At 40.8% G+C, this 20,000-nt stretch overlaps 2 protein-coding genes, 1 long non-coding RNA gene and 1 pseudogene across 4 annotated transcripts in view; all 4 read left to right on the top strand.

Moving 5' to 3' along the window:
- The window catches only part of LOC126987431 (basic proline-rich protein-like), a 1,702-nt pseudogene extending 1,031 nt beyond the window's left edge, over positions 1 to 671 (top strand).
- Positions 672 to 806: 135 nt separating this feature from the next.
- Positions 807 to 1,631, top strand: LOC126987200 (uncharacterized). The gene is made up of 2 exons (XR_007740405.1): positions 807 to 1,110; positions 1,179 to 1,631. It is a non-coding gene; the product is annotated as an uncharacterized LOC126987200 (long non-coding RNA).
- A 1,521-nt stretch (positions 1,632 to 3,152) lies between these two features.
- Positions 3,153 to 13,499, top strand: LOC126987199 (histone deacetylase 3-like). The gene is made up of 10 exons (XM_050844004.1): positions 3,153 to 3,284; positions 5,074 to 5,197; positions 5,416 to 5,517; positions 5,857 to 6,051; positions 7,989 to 8,122; positions 8,481 to 8,700; positions 10,898 to 11,049; positions 11,499 to 11,640; positions 12,016 to 12,120; positions 12,673 to 13,499. The coding sequence occupies exons 1-10, from the start codon at positions 3,227 to 3,229 to the stop codon at positions 12,815 to 12,817; spliced, it is 1,377 nt and encodes a 458-aa protein (XP_050699961.1). The 5' UTR covers positions 3,153 to 3,226; the 3' UTR covers positions 12,818 to 13,499.
- A 1,395-nt stretch (positions 13,500 to 14,894) lies between these two features.
- The window catches only part of LOC126987187 (3-phosphoinositide-dependent protein kinase 1-like), a 13,946-nt gene continuing 8,840 nt past the window's right edge, over positions 14,895 to 20,000 (top strand). The window contains exons 1-2 of one of the 2 annotated variants that reach the window (XM_050843991.1): positions 14,895 to 15,102; positions 18,116 to 18,182. In XM_050843991.1, coding sequence (XP_050699948.1) covers positions 18,133 to 18,182 — 50 coding nt within the window. In that variant the 5' untranslated portion in view covers positions 14,895 to 15,102; positions 18,116 to 18,132. The remainder of the gene's footprint in view (positions 15,103 to 18,115; positions 18,183 to 20,000) is intronic. The other variant, XM_050843992.1, reaches the window with a different exon arrangement.

The following is a 20,000-nucleotide window of genomic DNA, read 5'->3' as shown; positions in this document are numbered from 1 at the left end:
GGCGGGCGAACACACCCGCGGCGGGCACGGCACCGCGCGGCGCCCAGGGGCTGCCGGCCGCTGGGCGGGGCGGCGGTGACGAGTCTTGGCACGTCCCCGTACGGACATGTCCCGCCCGTGTGTGCGTGTAAATTACAGAGTGTGTACGGATGTCTGGCTTGGGGGTTATACATATCCTGTGTGCGTACGAGAGAGAGAGAGAGAGAGAGAGAGAGAGAGAGAGAGAGAGAGAGAGAGAGAGAGAGTAACCATTATAATATTGTTACCATTTTATTATTATTATTATTATTATTATTATTATTATCATTATCATTATTATCATTATTATTAATGTTACTTTTATTTATACTTATTGTAAAGAAAATACCGTACATGTGTGTGTGTGTGTGTGTGTGTGTGTGTGTGTGTGTGTGTGTGTACAGACCTTATGTAATAGGCATTATACTCACGATGATGCAATAATTATATGATGATAGAAAGACGAAGACCAATTAAATAAAGGAAGGAAGAAATAGAGGTGAATCGATTAAAGAAGAGGAGGAGGAGGAGGAGGAGGAGGAGGAGGAAGAGTAGAATAGAAGAACAGTAAATGATGAAGAAGAAGAAGAAGGAGGAGGAGGAGGAGGAGGAGGAGGAGGAATAGAAGAACAGTAAATGATGAAGAAGAAGAAGAAGAAGGAGGAGGAGGAGGAATAGAAGAACAGTAAATGAAGAAGAAGAAGAAGAAGAAGGAGGAGGAGGAGGAGGAGGAGGAGGAATAGAAGAACAGTAAACGAAGAAGAAGGAGGAGGAGGAGGAGGAGGAGGAGGAGGAATAGAAGAACAGTAAACGAAGAAGAAGGAGGAGGAGGAGGAGGAGGAATAGAAGAACAGTAAACGAAGAAGGAGGAGGAGGAGGAGGAGATAAATCACAATAACGAAAATGAAAAAGAAAGAGAAAATGAAGGAAAAAAATATGAAGAAAATAAGAAAGAGAGAAAGAAAGGAAAAAGAGAAAGAACGGAAGAAGGGAACAGAAGGAATGAACAAAAGATGAAGGAAAGAAAGAGGAATTAAGCAAAAAACAAAGGAATAACGAAAGAGGGAATAGAAGGAAATGCATGAAAGGCTCGTGAAGGAGAGAAAGAAAGATAGAAATGAAGGATGAACGAAGGAGGGAATAGAAGGAACGCATGAAAGGCGAAGGAGAGAAAGAAAGAAAGAAATTAAGGAAGAACGAAGGAGGGAATAGAAGGAAATGCATAGAAGGATCGTGAAGGAGAGAAAGAAAGAAAGAAAGAAAGCGAAGGAGGGAATAGAAGGAACGCATAATAGGCGAAGGAGAGAAAGAAAGAAAGAAATGAAGGAAGAACGAAGGAGGGAATAGAAGGAAAAGGATCGTGAAGGAGGGAATAGAAGGAACGCTTAAAAGGCGAAGGAGAGAAAGAAAGGAAGGAAGGAAGGAAGAAACAGCGAATAGAAGGAATAGATATAAAAACCGTGAAGGGCTTACAACAAAATCCTAATCTCCATTCCTGTCCATACTCGTAAAACATATATATTTTACTATTAATAAATGGTGTAATATTAAATACTACTCTATTTTTGTCCTTGTAATATTGTGCAATTGTAAAAATAAATATATATAAGCTAGTATGGATTTTAGCTCTTGTATAAATGCTTCCTGTTGTAGGCCTGCTTGAGGGGCCCGGATGGTAGTTGGCCCCAGCCCGTCATGGCGCAGGCAAGTGTTTATAGTGGCGCCATCTCCTCTCGGCTCATGCTGCCCCCCGGAACTCCTTCTTGATTCACTTGGACGCGTGGTGTTTCACTAATGCAAGAGTTAATCAGCATCTCCACTCTTTCATCCCTGTGCTGTCCAACTCCCTTATGCAAGAGTTAACCAGCATCTCCACTCTTTCATCCCTGTGCTGTCCAACTCCCTTATGCAAGAGTTAACCAGCATCTCCACTCTTTCATCCTTATACTGTCCAACTCCCTTATGCAAGAGTTAACCAGCATCTCCACTCTTTCATCCCTGTGCCGTCCAAATCCCTTATGCAAGAGTTAACCAGCATCTCCACTCTTTCATCCCTGTGCTGTCCAAACCCCTTATGCAAGAGTTAACCAGCATCTCCACTCTTTCATCCCTGTGCTGTCCAACTCCCTTATGCAAGAGTTAACCAGCATCTTCACTCTTTCATCCCTGTGCTGTCCAACTCCCTAATGCAAGAGTTAACCAGCATCTTCACTCTTTCATCCCTGTGCTGTCCAAATCCCTTATGCAAGAGTTAACCAGCATCTCCACTCTTTCATCCCTGTGCTGTCCAAATCCCTTATGCAAGAGTTAACCAGCATCTCCACTCTTTCATCCCTGTGCTGTCCAAATCCCTTATGCAAGAGTTAACCAGCATCTTCACTCTTTCATCCCTGTGCTGTCCAAACCCCTTATGCAAGAGTTAACCAGCATCTTCACTCTTTCATCCCTGTGCTGTCCAAACCCCTTATGCAAGAGTTAACCAGCATCTTCACTCTTTCATCCCTGTGCTGTCCAAACCCCTTATGCTTGAACGGTTTCCTCTACAGTCCGGGTTGATGGCTGGTCTTCAGGACAGCATGTGGGTAGTTTTAAGCCACTCGGCGGTGACTGAAAAATCCCAGGTGGTAGCGTGGGGATTCGAACCCGCGTCGTCCATCACGCGGTGAATGTGGGCCCAGCACGCTACCACTCAGCCACCGCCTACCCTGTTAATGGGAGGTCTTCAGGACAGAATGTGGGTAGTTTTAAGCCACTCGGCGGTGACTGAAAAATCCCCGCTGATAGTATTAGTAGTAGTAGTAGTGGTAATAGTAGTAGTAGTAGTAGTAGTAGTAGTAGTAGTAGTAGTAGTAATAGTAGTAGTAGTAGCAGTAGTAGTAGTAGTAGTGGTAGCAGTAGTAGTAGTAGTAGTAGTAGTAGTAGTAGTAGTAGTAGTAGTAGTAGTAGTAGTAGTAGTAGTAGTAGTAGTAGTAGTAATAGTAGTAGTAGTTTGTTAAGACAATGAAATGTGAGGAAGAAAAAAAACAAAACAAAAAATAAATAAAAAATAAACAAAAACACACGAAAAACAAGACGAGGCGAGGGTTGTCATGGCAACGAGGCCAATCAATCAATCCATCAATCAATCTTCCATTAGTGACCCCGTACGGAAGGAGGAGGCTGCTGATGACGATGATGACGCCGTTGTGAGGAGGTAAACAAAACAGCCATGGGGGGCAAGACGGTGGCGTACTTCTATGACCCTGATGTCGGGAATTTCCACTACGGTAAGGCCTTATTTAACCCTTAATTAATACTATAAACCCTAAAGAATATTCTGAGAGGGGAATATCGCGGTTAGAAGCCTCAGATATTACAGGAAGGGCCGGGAATATTGGTGGACTCAAGCGCGTGTGTGTGTTTGTTAGGAAAATATTCGTGTTTTTTTGTGTTTTTCTCGTGTTTTCTCGTGTTTTTTGGGGTGTTTGGGAGCTTGAAAGGTGCTTGGGTGTTTGAATATTATCCTCAAGGGGGAATATCGGGGTTAGAAGGCTTAGATATTACAGGAGGAGCCGATATTTGTATTAGTGGTTCATGGTTTGTGGTGAAATATTCTTATGTTTTTCTGTTTTTCTCGTGTTTTATCGTGTTTTTTCGGGTGTTTGGGAGCTTTAAAGGTGCTTGGGTGTTTGAATATTATCCTCAAGGGGGAATATCGGGGTTAGAAGGCTTGGATATTACAGGAAGAGCCAATATTACTTTTAGTGGTTCATGAATATTCTTAAGTTTTTCTGTTTTTCTTGTGTTTTATCATGATTTTTCGGGTGTTTGGGATCTTGAAAGGTGCCTGGGTGTTTGAATATTATCCTCAAGGGGGAATATCGGGGTTAGAAGGCTTGGATATTACAGGAAGAGCCAATATTACTTTTAGTGGTTCATGTTTTGTGGTGAAATATTCTTATGTTTTTCTGTTTTTCTCGTGTTTTATCGTGTTTTTTGGGGTGTCTGGGAGCTTAAAAGGTGCTTGGGTGTTTGAATATTATCCTCAGGGGGGAATATCAGGGTTAGAAGGCTTGGATATTACAGCAAGAGCCAATATTACTTTTAGTGGTTCATGTTTTGTGGTGAAATATTCTTATGTTTTTCTGTTTTTCTTGTGTTTTATCATGATTTTTAGGGTGTTTGGGATCCTGAGAGGTGCTTGGGTGTTTGAATATTATCCTCAAGGGGGAATATCGGGGTTAGGAGCCTTGGATATTACAGGAAGAGCCAATATTACTTTTAGTGGTTCATGAATATTCTTTAGTTTTTGTGTTTTTCTTGTGTTTTATCATGATTTTTCGGGTGTTTGGGAGCTTTAAAGGTGCTTGGGTGTTTGAATATTATCCTCAAGGGGGAATATCAGGGTTAGAAGCCTTGGATATTACAGGAACGGCCGATATTACAATTAGTGGTCCATGATTTGTGGTGAAATATTCTTATGTTTTTCTGTTTTTCTCGTGTTTTTTCGGGTGTTTGGGATCTTGAAAGGTGCTTGGGTGTTTGAATATTATCCTCAAGGGGGAATATCGGGGTTAGAAGCCTTGGATATTACAGGAACGACCGATATTACAATTAGTGGTCCATGATATGTGGTCAGCAAGGGTACTTATTTGATGCTTGAAGGTGTTTAGAGCCCAGCTGTGGAGGGAAACCTTGAATAGAACACCAGGTAGAGTGTCTGACCAACCTGTCTGGCGTGGAAGAATTACCCTTGGGTGTGGATATACACTGGAGAAGATCCGTTTTGACGATGGTGCGTGGAGCCGGCCTCGCGTATCTGTCGTGGATAGAGTTATCAACACCCATTACACACACACACACACACACACACACACACACACACACACACACACACACACACACACACACACACACACACAATGCTCTGGCTCTTCAACACCCATTAAGTATTTATCGCCAGGCTTATCACTCAGGACGAAATGAATTCTTTACACCAATTTCCCTCTTCTGTTTATCACTAATCTCCCTCCCCCCCCGTTTCCCCCCCCGCCCCCCCCCCACTCTCCCCCCCAGGCCCGGGTCACCCCATGAAGCCACACCGGTTATCCATCACACACAGCCTGGTCCTCCACTACGGTCTATACAAGAAGCTTCAGATCTACCGGCCCTACCGAGCCAACTTCCACGACATGACACGGTGAGTGGTTGAGTCTGGTAGAGAGCTTAGGGGAGGTGGTAGATACTAGCTGGTAACTGGTTGAGGTTGGTAGATTTAGAGGTAGATAAGAATGAAAAAAAAAAAAAAAAAAAAAAAAACAGGAAAATTTTTATACTAATTGACTCTCTACCTCTCTCTCTCTCTCTCTCTCTCTCTCTCTCTCTCTCTCTCTCTCTCTCTCTCTCTCTCTCTCTCAGGTTTCACTCGGAGGAATATATTGACTTTCTAATGAGAGTTTCGCCACAAAATGTCCAAAACTTCACTAAAAACCTCGGACAATTCAACATGGCGGATGATTGGTGAGTAATAGTAGTAGTAGTAGTAGTAGTAGTAGTAGTAGTAGTAGTAGTAGTAGTGGTGGTAGTAGTAGTAGTAGTAGTAGTGGTATTATTATTATTATTATTATTATTATTATTATTATTATTATTAGTAGTAGTAGTAGTAGTAGTAATAGTAGTAGTATTTATTCCTTTTTCTCTTCTTCCTATGCTCCTCTCTCTCTCTCTCTCTCTCTCTCTCTCTCTCTCTCTCTCTCTCTCTCTATCTCTCATCTTTATTTTCTCCATCTCTAATCTCCCTTTTTCTTTCCTCTGCATTTCCGAACACACTAACCCCTCCTCCCCCTCCCCCGCCCATAGCCCAGTGTTTGACGGCCTCTACGACTTCTGCTCCATGTACACGGGGGCGTCGCTGGAGGGAGCCGTCAAGCTCAACCACCACTGCTGCGATGTGGCGGTCAACTGGTCTGGGGGGCTCCACCACGCTAAGAAGTTCGAGGCGTCGGGCTTCTGCTATGTGAACGATATTGTGATTGCTATTCTGGAGATGCTGAAGTGAGTACGGGGGGGTGGAAGTTAGCATAGGGTAGGTTAGGTTAGCATAGGTTAGGTTAGGTTAGGTTAGGTTAGGGTAGGTTAGGTTAGGTTAGGTTAGGTTAGGTTAGGTTAGGGTAGGTTAGGTTAGGTTAGCATAGGTTAGGTTAGGTTAGGTTAGGTTAGGGTAGGTATCTTCAAACACATGCTGAAGTGAGTATGGAGGGGTGGAAGTTAGCATAGGTTAGGTTAGGTTAGGTTAGCATAGGGTAGGGTAGGGTAGGGCAGGTTAGGTTAAGTTAGGTTAGCATAGGTTAGGTTAAGTTAGGTTAGGTTAGGTTAGCATAGGTTAGGTTAGGTTAGGTTAGGTTAGGTTAGGTTAGGTTAGGGTAGGTATCTTCAAACACATGCTGAAGTGAGTATGGAGGGGTGGAAGTTAGCATAGGTTAGGTTAGGTTAGGTTAGACTAGGGTTAGGTTAGCATAGGGTAGGGTTAGATTAGGTTAGGTTAGCATATGGTAGGATAGGTTAAGTTAGGTTAGGTTAGCATAGGGTAGGGTAGGTTAAGTTAGGTTAGCATAGAGTTAGGTTAGGTTAGCATAGGGTCAGTTAGGTTAGGTTAGCATTGGGTAGGGTAGGTTAAGTTAGGTTAGCATAGAGTTAGGTTACCAGAGGGTCGGTTACCAGAGGGTCGGTTAGGTTGGGTTAGCATAGAGTTAGGTTACCAGAGGGTCGGTTACCAGAGGGTCGGTTACCAGAGGGTCGGTTACCAGAGGGTCGGTTAGGTTGGGTTAGCATAGAGTTAGGTTACCAGAGGGTCGGTTACCAGAGGGTCGGTTACCAGAGGGTCGGTTGCCAGAGGGTCGGTTGCCAGAGGGTCGGTTACCAGAGGGTCGGTTACCAGAGGGTCGGTTAGGTTAGGTTAGCATAGGGTAGGGTAGGTTAGGTTAGGTTAGGTTAGCATATGGTTGGATAGGTTAAGTTAGGTTAGGTTAGCATAGGGTAGGGTAGGTTAGATTAGGTTAGGTTAGCATATGGTAGGATAGGTTAAGTTAGGTTAGGTTAGCATAGGGTAGGGTTAGGTTAAGTTAGGTTAGCATAGAGTTAGGTTAGCATAGGTTAGGTTACCAGAGGGTCGGTTAGGTTAGGTTAGCATAGGGTAGGGTAGGTTAGGTTAGGTTTAGGGTATCTTCAAACACATGATAGCCAGCGACTTATGGTATAAATCAACACAGAATGACCTCACTTTGTTGTATAGAAAGTCTCATTAGTAAGGAAGTATATATGAATTTTCTGAGTCAAGATCTATAGTGACTGTTTGGGGTTTTGTTAGGTTAGGTTAGGTTAAGTTTAGGGTATCTTCAAACACATGACAGCCAGCGACTTATGGTATAAATCAACACAGAATGACCTCACTTTGTTGTATAGAAAGTCTCATTAGTAAGGAAGCATATACAAATTTTCTGAGTCAAGACCTATAGTGACTGTTTGGGGTTTTGTTAGGTTAGGTTAGGTTAAGTTTAGGGTATCTCCAAACACATGATAGCCAGCACCTTATGGTATAAATCAACACAGAATGACCTCACTTTGTTGTATAGAAAGTCTCATTAGTAAGGAAGCATATATGAATTTTCTGAGTCAAAGCCTATAGTGACTGTTTGGGGTTTTGTTAGGTTATGTTAGGTTAAGTTTAGGGTATCTTCAAACACATGACAGCCAGTGACGTATGGTATAAATCAACACAGAATGACCTCACTTTGTTGTATAGAAAGTCTCATTAATAAGGAACCATGGATGAATTTTCTGAGTCAAGACCTAACCTTAGACTTTGGGGTTTTGTTAGGTTAGGTTAGGTTAAGTTTAGGGTATCTTCAAACACATGATACCCAGCACACCAGACCCATTCATCCGCTCACATCCATCTCTTCCTCCCCCCTTCCCCTACCCCCCCCCCTTAGGTACCACCCCCGCGTGCTGTACATCGACATAGACATCCACCATGGGGACGGCGTACAGGAAGCCTTCTACCTCACCGACCGTGTCATGACCGTGTCCTTCCACAAGTACGGAAACTACTTCTTCCCCGGCACAGGTGAGAGAGAGAGAGAGAGAGAGAGGGGGGGGAGGGTGGTTACATAGATTGATATAGATGTTGAGGTCTGTTTGGTTAGTGTATTTATATGGATTTTTATGGGAGTGATGTTATGTTAGGTTGTATTAGGTATGGTTAGGTTAGGTGTTTACATAGACTGAGATAGATATTAAGGGGATAGGCTAGGAATACATAGATTGATATAGATTCCAAGACCTTTTTTTATGTTCTTCCCCGGCACAGGTGAGGCACAGAGGAAGACCTACTGGGTTTTTACATAGATTATACAGATGCTTAGGACTCTTTACATAAATTCAATGAAGATATAAGTGACTCATTTTTGCTGTTGTATCCCCAGGCGACATGTTTGAGATCGGCCACGAGAGCGGGCGATACTACTCCGTCAATGTTCCGCTGAAGGAGGGGATTGACGACGCAAGCTACACTCAGGTCTTCAAGCCAGTCATCGAGGCGGTCATCGACTACTATCGGCCCACCGCCATTGTGCTTCAGTGCGGGGCAGACTCACTCTCCGGGGATAGGCTTGGATGTTTCTCTCTCTCCACCAAGGGGCATGGGTGAGTGTGTGTGTGTGCGTGTGCGTGTGTGTGTGTGTGTACTAGAAACACACACACACACACACACACACACACTCACACTCACACATATTTAAGTAAAGCGATTTAATGTGTGTGTGTGTGTGTGTGTGTGTTTAGAGAGAGAGAGAGAGAGAGAGAGAGAGAGAGAGAGAGAGAGAGAGAGAGAGATGATGTCTTTACAGGAAGAATTGAAAGGTGAACTTGCAAATTTCCTACAAGTATACCATGGCACTAAATATTTAATGTGTTTTAATGTTTTGAATTACTACAGATATTTACAGTGCATACCTTGTGTACCAAAAAACACTAACTAAAACTTTGATAATATAATCCCAAAAGACAACAAGATAACAATTACATATTTAACGCATTGAATTACTTTTATGATTACTGATAATATAATCCCAGAAGACAACAAGATAACAATTACATATTTAACTTATTGAATTACCCTTACGATTACTGATAATATAATCCCAAAAGACAACAAGATAACAATTACATATTTAACGCATTGAATTAGCTTTATGATTACTGATAATATAATCCCAGAAGACAACAAGATAAGAATTACATAATTAACGTATTGAATTACCCTTACAATTACTGATAATATAATCCCAGAAGACAACAAGATAACAATTACATATTTAACGCATTGAATTACTTTTACGATTACTGATAATATAATCCCAGAAGACAACAAGATAAGAATTACATAATTAACGTATTGAATTACCCTTACAATTACTGATAATATAATCCCAGAAGACAACAAGATAACAATTACATAATTAACGCATTGAATTACCCTTACGATTACTGATAATATAATCCCAGAAGACAACAAGATAAGAATTACATAATTAACGTATTGAATTACCCTTACAATTACTGATAATATAATCCCAGAAGACAACAAGATAACAATTACATATTTAACGCATTGAATTACTTTTACGATTACTGATAATATAATCCCAGAAGACAACAAAATAACAATTACATATTTAACGCATTGAATTACTTTTACGATTACTGATAATATAATCCCAGAAGACAACAAGATAACAATTACATATTTAACGCATTGAATTACTTTTATGATTACTGATAATATAATCCCAGAAGACAACAAGATAACAATTACATATTTAACGCATTGAATTACTTTTACGATTACTGATAATATAATCCCAAAAGACAACAAGATAACAATTACATATTTAACGCATTGAATTAGCTTTATGATTACTGATAATATAATCCCAAAAGACAACAAGATAACAATTACATATTTAACGCATTGAATTACTTTTACGATTACTGATAATATAATCCCAAGACCAAACAAGATAACAATTACATATTTAACGCATTGAATTACCTCTACGATTACTTAAAACAAATGAGAGGGTTCTTGATTACAATGCCTTGAAAAACTGTAATTGATTGCTATTGATTACGATTGCAGATTACAACTACCCCGTGTCTGGTGTAACAGAAATAACAGTAATAATCTCTATGCCATCCAAATAGAGGGTACTTGATTATGATGCCTTGAAAAACTGTAATTGATTGTTATTGATTACGATTGCAGATTACAACTACCCCTTGTCTGGTGTAATAGAAATAACAGTAATAATCTCTATGCCATCCAAATAGAGGGTACTTGATTACGATGCCTTGAAAAACTGTAATTGATTGCTATTGATTACGATTGCAGATTACAACTACCCCTCGTCTGGTGTAATAGAAATAACAGTAATAATCTCTATGCCATCCAAATAGAGGGTCCTTGATTACAATGCCTTGAAAAACTGTAATTGATTGTTATTGATTACGATTGCAGATTACAACTACCCCGTGTCTGGTGTAACAGAAATAACAGTAATAATCTCTATGCCATCCAAATAGAGGGTACTTGATTACAATGCCTTGAAAAACTGTAATTGATTGTTATTGATTACGATTGCAGATTACAACTACCCCGTGTCTGGTGTAACAGAAATAACAGTAATAATCTCTATACCGTCCAAATCCCATATGCAAGAGTCAGCCAGCATCTCACCCCTTTTTTCCTTAATGTTTTTCTCCTCTCATCCGTTTCGATCTACCAATTTGACTCATTCCAATCTCTCTTCCGCATATTGATGTTCCTCTTTCTCCCCTTCAGAGAGTGCGTTAACTTCACCAAAAAGTTCGGGGTGCCCCTCCTGGTGCTGGGGGGTGGGGGGTATACTCCTCGCAACGTGGCGCGCTGCTGGGCATACGAAACGGGGTTGTTGGTGGACACTGACATGCCCACGGAGATACCCTACAACACTGGTGAGTGGAGGGAGGAGGAGGAGGAGGAGGAGGAGGAAGGGAGAGAGATGATAGAGTTTGTAGGAAGAAGAGAGAGAGAGAGAGAGAGAGAGAGAGAGAGAGAGAGAGAGAGAGAGAGAGAGAGAGAGAGAGAGAGAGTAGGAGGAACAGAGGGAAGAGAGAGAAAGTGTTACGGAAGAGAGGAGGAGGAGGAGGAGGAGGACATAGAAAGGAAGAGAGAGAGAAGAAGAGAAAGAAAACAGAAGAAGAAGAAGAGAGAGAGAGAGAGAGAGAGAGAGAGAGAGAGAGAGAGAGAGAGAGAGAGAGAGAGAGAGAGAGAGAGAGAGAGAGAGAGAGAAACAAAAATATCGAAACAAGAAAAAAATAATGAAACAATAACCACATAAACTTACAATAATCCTAACAAGCCTCCCCCTCCCCCTCCCCATCCTCCCCCTCCCCCACCCCAGAGTACTTCCAATACTTCGCCCCGGACTTCTCCCTGCACCCGGAGGTCATCACACGACAGGAGAACGGTAACTCGCGGCAGTACCTGGAGGCCATCGTCAAACATGTGTGCGACAACCTCAAAATGGTCCAGCACGCGCCAAGGTGGGTGAGGGGGGAGGGGAGGAGGAGGAAGGAAGGGAGAGAAGTAGAAAGAGAGGAGGAAGTTTTGGAGAGACTGGAGGTAGGAAACAGTGCTCAGAAGGGAAAGACTCCGATGGTTTGGACATGTGAGGAGAGCAGGGGAGGACACAGTGCTGGGAGAGACTGGAGGTGGAAGAACGGAGACCACTTGGCAGACCTAGGAAAACGTGGAGGTGTACACAGGAAGACTTGGCAGTGATGGGAATGGACAAGCATTGGGCGGAAGACAGAGCGGAATGGAGGAAGAAGAGTGGAAACGGACCTCGGATGAAATGACAAAGATGAGTTTTAATAATTACAATGCACTGATGTCCCTTCCTTCCTTCCCCCCCTCAGTGTACAAATGCAGGATGTCCCTCGCGACGGAATGGACATCAAGAAGGAGGAAGCGGATGACCTCGACCCAGACACTCGACTTCACCTTTCGGAGGAGGACAAGAGGTTGGGAGCAGCTGGATTGAGTGTGCAGAGAGGGAGTGCCAGAACAGGGAGGGAGTTGGGAGCAGCAGGATTGAGTGTGCAGAGAGGGAGTGCCAGAACAGGGAGAGTTGGGAGCAGCTGGATTGAGTGTGCAGAGAGGGAGTGCCAGAACAGGGAGGGAGTTGGGAGCAGCAGGATTGAGTGTGCAGAGAGGGAGTGCCAGAACAGGGAGAGAGTTGGGAGCAGCAGGATTGAGTGTGCAGAGAGGGAGTGCCAGAACAGGGAGAGTTGGGAGCAGCTGGATTGAGTGTGCAGAGAGGGAGTGCCAGAACAGGGAGGGAGTTGGGAGCAGCAGGATTGAGTGTGCAGAGAGGGAGTGCCAGAACAGGGAGAGAGTTGGGAGCAGCTGGATTGAGTGTGCAGAGAGGGAGTGCCAGAACAGGGAGACATAGAGTGTGTGTGTGTGTGTGTGTGTGTGTGTGTGTGTGTGTGTGTATGCACATAGGAAACAACACAGATTAAAAAAAGGAGAAGAAAAGGTGAGAGATTGAACAGTTTCTCTTCCTCTTGCAGAATTGAACCGGATAATGAGTTTTTCGACGGAGAGAAGGACAATGACAAGGAGGAAGAGCCTGTCCTCTCTTCCTCCTCCTCTTCCTCCTCCTCCTCCTCCGCCTCCTCCACGACCACAGCAACCACCACCACCACAATGAACTAGGACCTCTCTCTCTCTCTCTCTCTCGCTCTTTCTCTTGCTAATATATTTTCTTCTTCCTCCTCCTCCTCCTCCTCCTCCTCCTACTACTACTACTACTACTACTACTACTATTACTACTACTACAATTATGTGCAAATTATACAGTATTAGTGGTTTTTAAATCTTATATACTACTACTACTACTACTACTACTACTACTACTACTACTTTTTAATCATAAGCTAGCTACATTTTGAAGTACCTAGACACTTATTTTTATTATTATTATTATTATTATTATTATTATTATTATTATTATTATTATTATTATTATTATTATTTTTGTATATATTTTAGATAGGTCATATTTTTTGTATCTATCTATTTTATCTATTCCAGTTTTATCAATGTTTTTATTTATTTCCATTTTTATCAATCTCTCTCTCTCTCTCTCTCTCTCTCTCTCTCTCTCTCTCTCTCTCTCTCTCTTCTATTTTTATCAAGTTTTATCTATATTTATCTATCTGTTTATCTATTGTGACCTGTTTACATATATATTTCTTTTATTATTATTATTATTATTATTATTATTATTATTATTATTATTATTATTATTATTACTCTTCTTCTTCTTCTTCTTCTTCTTCCTCTTCTCTTAAACACAACTGCCATTATGTATTTTTATAAACTATGTAAGGAGTAACATTGCTATTGTTTCTACCCCCAGAGAGAGAGAGAGAGAGAGAGAGAGAGAGAGAGAGAGAGAGAGAGAGAGAGAGAAGGGTTTGGAAGGGAGAGAAAGGATGGGAACAATAGAGAGAGAGAGAGAGAGAAATTATACACATGAGAAAAAGAACGGAGGAAAAATATCAAGTTTGAGGCATTTGGTGAGGTGCGCGCGGCCTCAGCGCTCAACTCCGTCTCCTCCTCCTCCTCCTCCCTCTTTCTCCTCCAGGGTCCCACGGTGTGCCTTCCCCAGGGGTCCCCAGGTTCACATTCATCATCCAGGCCTTAGTGGTGGTCCAACAGCTAAGTGGGCCATACTGGGATTCGAACTGGGCCCATGGATTTATAGCTAGGCCTGCCAGCCGCTATACCACTGTGACATTTAAGAATACACGAGAAATACATGAATTAAATGACTATAAATTAACTTGAAATGCGAAATATGGTACAAATTATATTACAAATGTATCAGAATGGTGTTGTATTTGTTAATTTCAATAGTTTGTTAGTATTTGCGAAGGATGTTTATGTAGACGAGATTGGTACGCTTGTCTGTCACCAGGTCATGGCTACCAACCCAACCAAATTATTTGCTTAAGTTAATAGCAAAATACAGTGTACCTAACCTTATAAATAACCTAAAATGAAATTAAAACCAAGAGTAAAAGTAATTAAAGTCGTATTAGTGTGTTATTATCGTATTTAATGAGGTTTTAGTTTATATTTACCGTTGACGTTTTTGTAGCTGAGATTGGTAATTCTGTCCAGGGCACCGAGTCATTTCTACCAACCCAAGCAACTAATCTAGTATCTAAATTAATCCAAAAATACAAAGCACACAGCCTCCTAGTTAACCTAAAAATCATAAAAATAGAAGAAAAAAATAATTAAGATATCATTAGTGCCTAATTACCGTAATTAATCCGTGTTTAATCAATATTTACCGTAGATGTTTATGTAGGCAGGGTTGGTACTAATGTCCAGGCCACCGGGTCAAGGCTACCAACCCAACCACCTTATATACTTAAAATAAGAATTAAATACAGCACATGAGGCTTTTCTAACTAATCTAAACTCAAATAAATAGTTAAATAAAAGTAATTAAAACCTCATTAGTGCCTTACTAGCATATTTAATTAGTGTTTAGTTAAGATTTACCGTAGATGTTTATGTAGGCAAGGTTGGTACTTTTGCCCAGGCCACCGGGTCAGGGATACCAACCCAATCACCTTATATACTGAACCTAATCACTGAAAACACCACGAGAGACATTCTAAATAACCTAAAATTAAATAAATAAAAGAACACATGTAATTAAAACCTCATTAGTGCCTTACTTGTACGTTTAATAGGTGTTTTATTAACGGTGGACACTCGGGAGGGTTGGTACGTCTGTCAGTCAGCTGTAGTAGAGAGGGGGAAGATGTCGAATTCCTCTTCCTTTTCCTCTTTTTTCCGTGTTTTTACGCCGCGCAGGTGAAGGAAATCAAGAGGAACAAGAGGCGAGGTGTCCATGGAAGAGGTAGACAAGAGGACATAAAGAGAGAGAGGACGGGACGGCTGTAATAAGGCGTTGAAGTGTGAGTTGTCTAAGAGGAAGAGGAAAAAAAAGACGGTCTGAGATATTTATTTATTTATTTATTTATTGTGTGTGTGTGTGTGTGTGTGTGTTTCTCTCTCTCTCTCTCTCTCTCTCTCTCTCTCTCTCTCTCTCTCTCTCTCTCTCTCTCTCTCTCTCTCTCTCTGTGTGTGTGTGTGTGTGTGTGTTTCTCTCTCTCTCTCTCTCTCTCTCTCTCTCTCTCTCTCTCTCTCTCTCTCTCTCTCTCTCTCTCTCTGTGTGTGTGTGTGTGTGTGTGTGTGTGTGTGTGTCTCTCTCTCTCTCTCTCTCTCTCTCTCTCTCTCTCTCTCTCTCTGTGTGTGTGTGTGTGTGTGTGTCTCTCTCTCTCTCTCTCTCTCTCTCTCTCTCTCTCTCTCTCTCTCTGTGTGTGTGTGTGTGTGTGTGTGTGTGTGTGTGTCTCTCTCTCTCTCTCTCTCTCTCTCTCTCTCTCTCTCTCTCTCTCTGTGTGTGTGTGTGTGTGTGTGTGTGTGTGTGTGTGTGTGTGTCTCTCTCTCGCCCGAGAACATTAGACTCTATAATGATGCAAGGCGACGAGTAAAAAGACTAGTAGGTCAGGCAAAGCGTAGACATGAAGAAAATATTGCAGCCAACTGTAAAAATAACCCGAAATCTTTCTTCAGTTATATAAACAACAGAAAGGCGATCAAAAGTGGTATTGGACCTTTAACAAACAGCGACGGTGCACTAGTGACTGACAGCCAACACATTGCAAACCTCTTAAACAATTACTTTTCCTCGGTGTTTAATACTAACAGTCTTCCTCTCGCTACCACCAACACCAGTACTATTGTAAATCTCGAGCATGCATTGCCTAATTTTGAAATAACAACCGATGAAGTCCTTAAAGCTCTCCATTCACTTAAAACAAATAAAAGTCCTGGACCTGACAAAGTATATCCAACTCTGCTGAAAGAAACGAAGAGCGAAATACTCTCCTCCCTCACAACCGTATTCAATATGTCCTTGCGACAAGGCATCGTCCCTTCAGATTGGAAAAAGGCTAACGTGACACCGATTTTCAAGAAAGGAGACAAAAAGTACCAGGTAATTACAGGCCCATTAGTCTAACCCGGTTGTAGGTAAGCTACTTGAGGGCATAATTAGAGACAAAATTGTGAGTTACCTTGAAAGCCACTCATTGATTGGGGACTCACAACATGGCTTCCGAAACAAAAGATCCTGCCTATCAAACCTATTAACCTTTTATAACGACCTCTTCACTGTTTATGACATAACCAAATCACTGGGCGTAGTCTATCTTGATTTCAGAAAGCGTTTGATAAAGTCCGCATCATAAATTACTTTACAAATTAAAGCAAATAGGTATTGACGGTCAATTAAACCAAAGGAAATCGAATAGTTTGAGCAACAGACAACAAAGAGTAGTGATCTACTGATTTAACTCAGAGTGGGAGCCTGTCACTAGTGGCGTCCCTAAGGGCTCGCTCCTTGGCCCAGTGCTCTTCATTATTTACATCAACGACGTGGATGTTGGACTCAATAACCGCATTAGTAAATTTGCAGACGACACAAAGATTGGTAACTCGGTTCTCACTGACGAAGACAGGCAAAGCCTCCAAGAGGATTTGCACAAAATTTCAGCTTGGTCGGATAGATGGGAGATGCCCTTTAACGTAGACAAGTGCCAGGTCCTTCAAGTTGGAACGAGGAATAAGAAGTTCGAATACGAAATGCGTGGCGTTAAACTCAAAAGCGTTCAATGCGTCAAAGACTTGGGGGTCAAAATCGCGTCAAACCTCAAATTCTCACAGCAATGCATCGATGCAGCAAATAAAGCGAACAGAATGTTGGGCTTCATTAAAAGAAACTTTGTATTCAAGAATAAAGATGTAATACTCCGCTCTACAACAGTTTAGTCAGACCCACTTGGAATATGCGGTACAGTTTTGGTCCCCCACCATGCAAAGGATATTGCTAAATTAGAAGGTGTTCAGCGTCAGACGAAAATGATCCCTTCCTTGCGCAACAAATCCTACGAAGAAAGGCTTTCTATCCTTAACATGTTCTCTCTTGAGAAACGTCGCCTCCGAGGAAAATTGATCGAATGTTTTAAAATACTTAATGGTTTCACGAATGTAGACAGATCAACATTGTTTATGATCGATGACAGTCTGCTCACGAGGAACAATGGCTTAAAACTCAGATGTAGACAAGTAAATTCAGATTGCACCAAATTTTTCTTCACCAACGTTGTAGTGCGAGAATGGAATAAGCTTCCACCATCAGTGGTCCAGTGTAACACGATTGACTCCTTCAAAAATAAGCTCGACCGTCACTTCCTTCAACTTAATATCAACTAGAGTAGAAATGCAACGTTTTGGAGTCTTCTGATTAATGTAAAATCACTTAGGTTTAAGGACAGACCACCAAGTCTGGACCATGGGGTCTGTGTGGTCTGATTTTCTATGTAAATCTATGTAAATCTCTCTCTCTCTCTCTCTCTCTCTCTCTCTCTCTGTGTGTGTGAGAGAGAGAGAGAGAGAGAGAGAGAGAGAATTAATATTGCTAATAATCATTTAATTACAGAAACATTAAATTGTATAAGTTATTAATAATCATACATTAAACTTAATTAGATATATATCCTAAGAGTCTTTAGATAGATAGATAGATAGATAGACAGTCTCTCTCTCTCTCTCTCTCTCTCTCTCTCTCTCTCTCTCTCTCTCTCTCTCTCTCTCTCTCTCTCTCTCTCTCTCTCTCTCTCTATGTCTCTCTTGACCTTTGCTGCCTATCACATTCACTCTCTCTCTCTCTCTCTCTCTCTCTCTCTCTCTCTCTCTCTCTCTCTCTCTCTCTCTCTGCTTAATTAGATATCTCCGCTAAATTCTTCTTTTATAAGCATTTTCTTTAATTTTCGCTAGACACATAAAAGGATATAATTAATTTGCTATTATTATTATTATTATTATTATTATTATTGCTGTTATTGTTGCTTTTGCTTGTTATTGCAGATTACTATGTTCTTATAATGATGGAAGGAGAGAACAATTTTTTGGACACTCAGTACAATGGGGCCAGGTGAGTGTGTGTGTGTGTGTGTGTGTGTGTGTGTGTGTGTGTGTGTGTGTGTGTGTGTGTGTGTGTCATGTGTACCTCTCCTATGTGTATCTTTATGTGTGTTTTCTTGTGTATTTGTGTATTACCGTGTGTGTGTGTGTGTGTGTGTGTGTGTGTGTGTGTCATGTGTACCTCTCCTATGTGTATCTTTATGTGTGTTTTCTTGTCTATTTGTGTATTACCATGTGTGTGTGTGTGTGTGTGTGTGTGTGTGTGTGTGTCATGTATACCTGTCCTATGTGTACCTTTGTGTGTGTTTGGTTGTGTGTTTTCTTGTCTATGTGTGTATTACTGTGTGTGTGTGTGTGTGTGTGTGTCATGTATACCTGTCCTATGTGTACCTTTGTGTGTGTTTGGTTGTGTTTTCTTGTCTATGTGTGTATTACTGTGTGTGTGTGTGTATATACATGTGTGTGTGTGTGTGTGTGTGTACATTTTGAAATAAGTTAAAATGAGCTTATAGTGTATGCTCATCAGACCTGGTGTAAACATAATCTGTAATCACAATCACAATCGATGACAGTTTTTCAAGTAATCACAATCAATATCCCACATTTTTTTAAAGTAGTCATAATTAAATGCATCAAAAATGTAATCTCAATGGTGGTTACTTTTGGGATTACATTATCAAAGTCTTAGTTAATAGTTTCTGGTACACAAGTTTGTACTGTAAATATTGGCAGTAATTCAACACATTAAATATTTAGTTCCACGGTACATATGAAGGAAATTTTCAGCCCTTCCTGTAATCTTAATGGAGGTTACTTTTGGGATTACATTATCAAAGTCTTAGGTAATAGTTTCTGGTACACAAGTTTGTACTGTAAATATTGGCAGTGATTCAATACATTAAATATTAAGTCCACGGTACATATGTAGGAAATTTTCAATCCTTCCTGTAATCTTAATGGTGGTTAGTTTTGGGATTACATTATCAAAGTCTTAGGTAATAGTTTCTGGTACACAAGTTTGTACCGTAAATATCAGTAGTAATTCAACACATTAAATATTAAGTCCACGGTACATATGTAGGAAATTTTCAGTCCTTCCGGTAATCTTAATGGTGGTTACTTTTGGGATTACATTATCAAAGTTTTAGGTAATAGTTTCTGGTACACAAGTTTGTACCGTAAATATCAGTAATAATTCAACACATTAAATATTAAGTTCCACAGTACATATGTAGGAAATTTTCAGCCCTTCCGGTAATCTTAATGGTGGTTAGTTTTGGGATTACATTATCAAAGTCTTAGTTAATAGTTTCTGGTACACAAGTTTGTACTGTAAATATCGGCAGTAATTCAACACATTAAATATTAAGTCCACGGTACATATTTAGGAAATTTTCAGCCCTTCCTGTAATCTTAATGGTGGTTACTTTTGGGATTACGTTATCAAAGTCTTAGTTAATAGTTTCTGGTACACAAGTTTGTACTGTAAATATCGGCAGTAATTCAACACATTAAATATTAAGTCCACGGTACATATTTAGGAAATTTTCAGCCCTTCCTGTAATCTTAATGGAGGTTACTTTTGAGATTACATTATCAAAGTCTTAGTTAATAGTTTCTGGTACACAAGTTTGTACCGTAAATATCAGTAGTAATTCAACACATTAAATATTAAGTCCACGGTACATATGTAGGAAATTTTCAATCCTTCCTGTAATCTTAATGGAGGTTACTTTTGGGATTACATTATCAAAGTCTTGGTTAATAGTTTCTGGTACACAAGTTTGTACTGTAAATATTGGTAGTGATTCAGTACATTAAATCTTAA

This window comes from Eriocheir sinensis, chromosome 64, assembly GCF_024679095.1.
Source record: "Eriocheir sinensis breed Jianghai 21 chromosome 64, ASM2467909v1, whole genome shotgun sequence".
NCBI classification, from domain to species: domain Eukaryota; kingdom Metazoa; phylum Arthropoda; class Malacostraca; order Decapoda; family Varunidae; genus Eriocheir; species Eriocheir sinensis.
The sequence above is the reverse complement of the archived record's forward strand: the minus strand, read 5'-3'. Positions and strand labels throughout refer to the sequence as shown.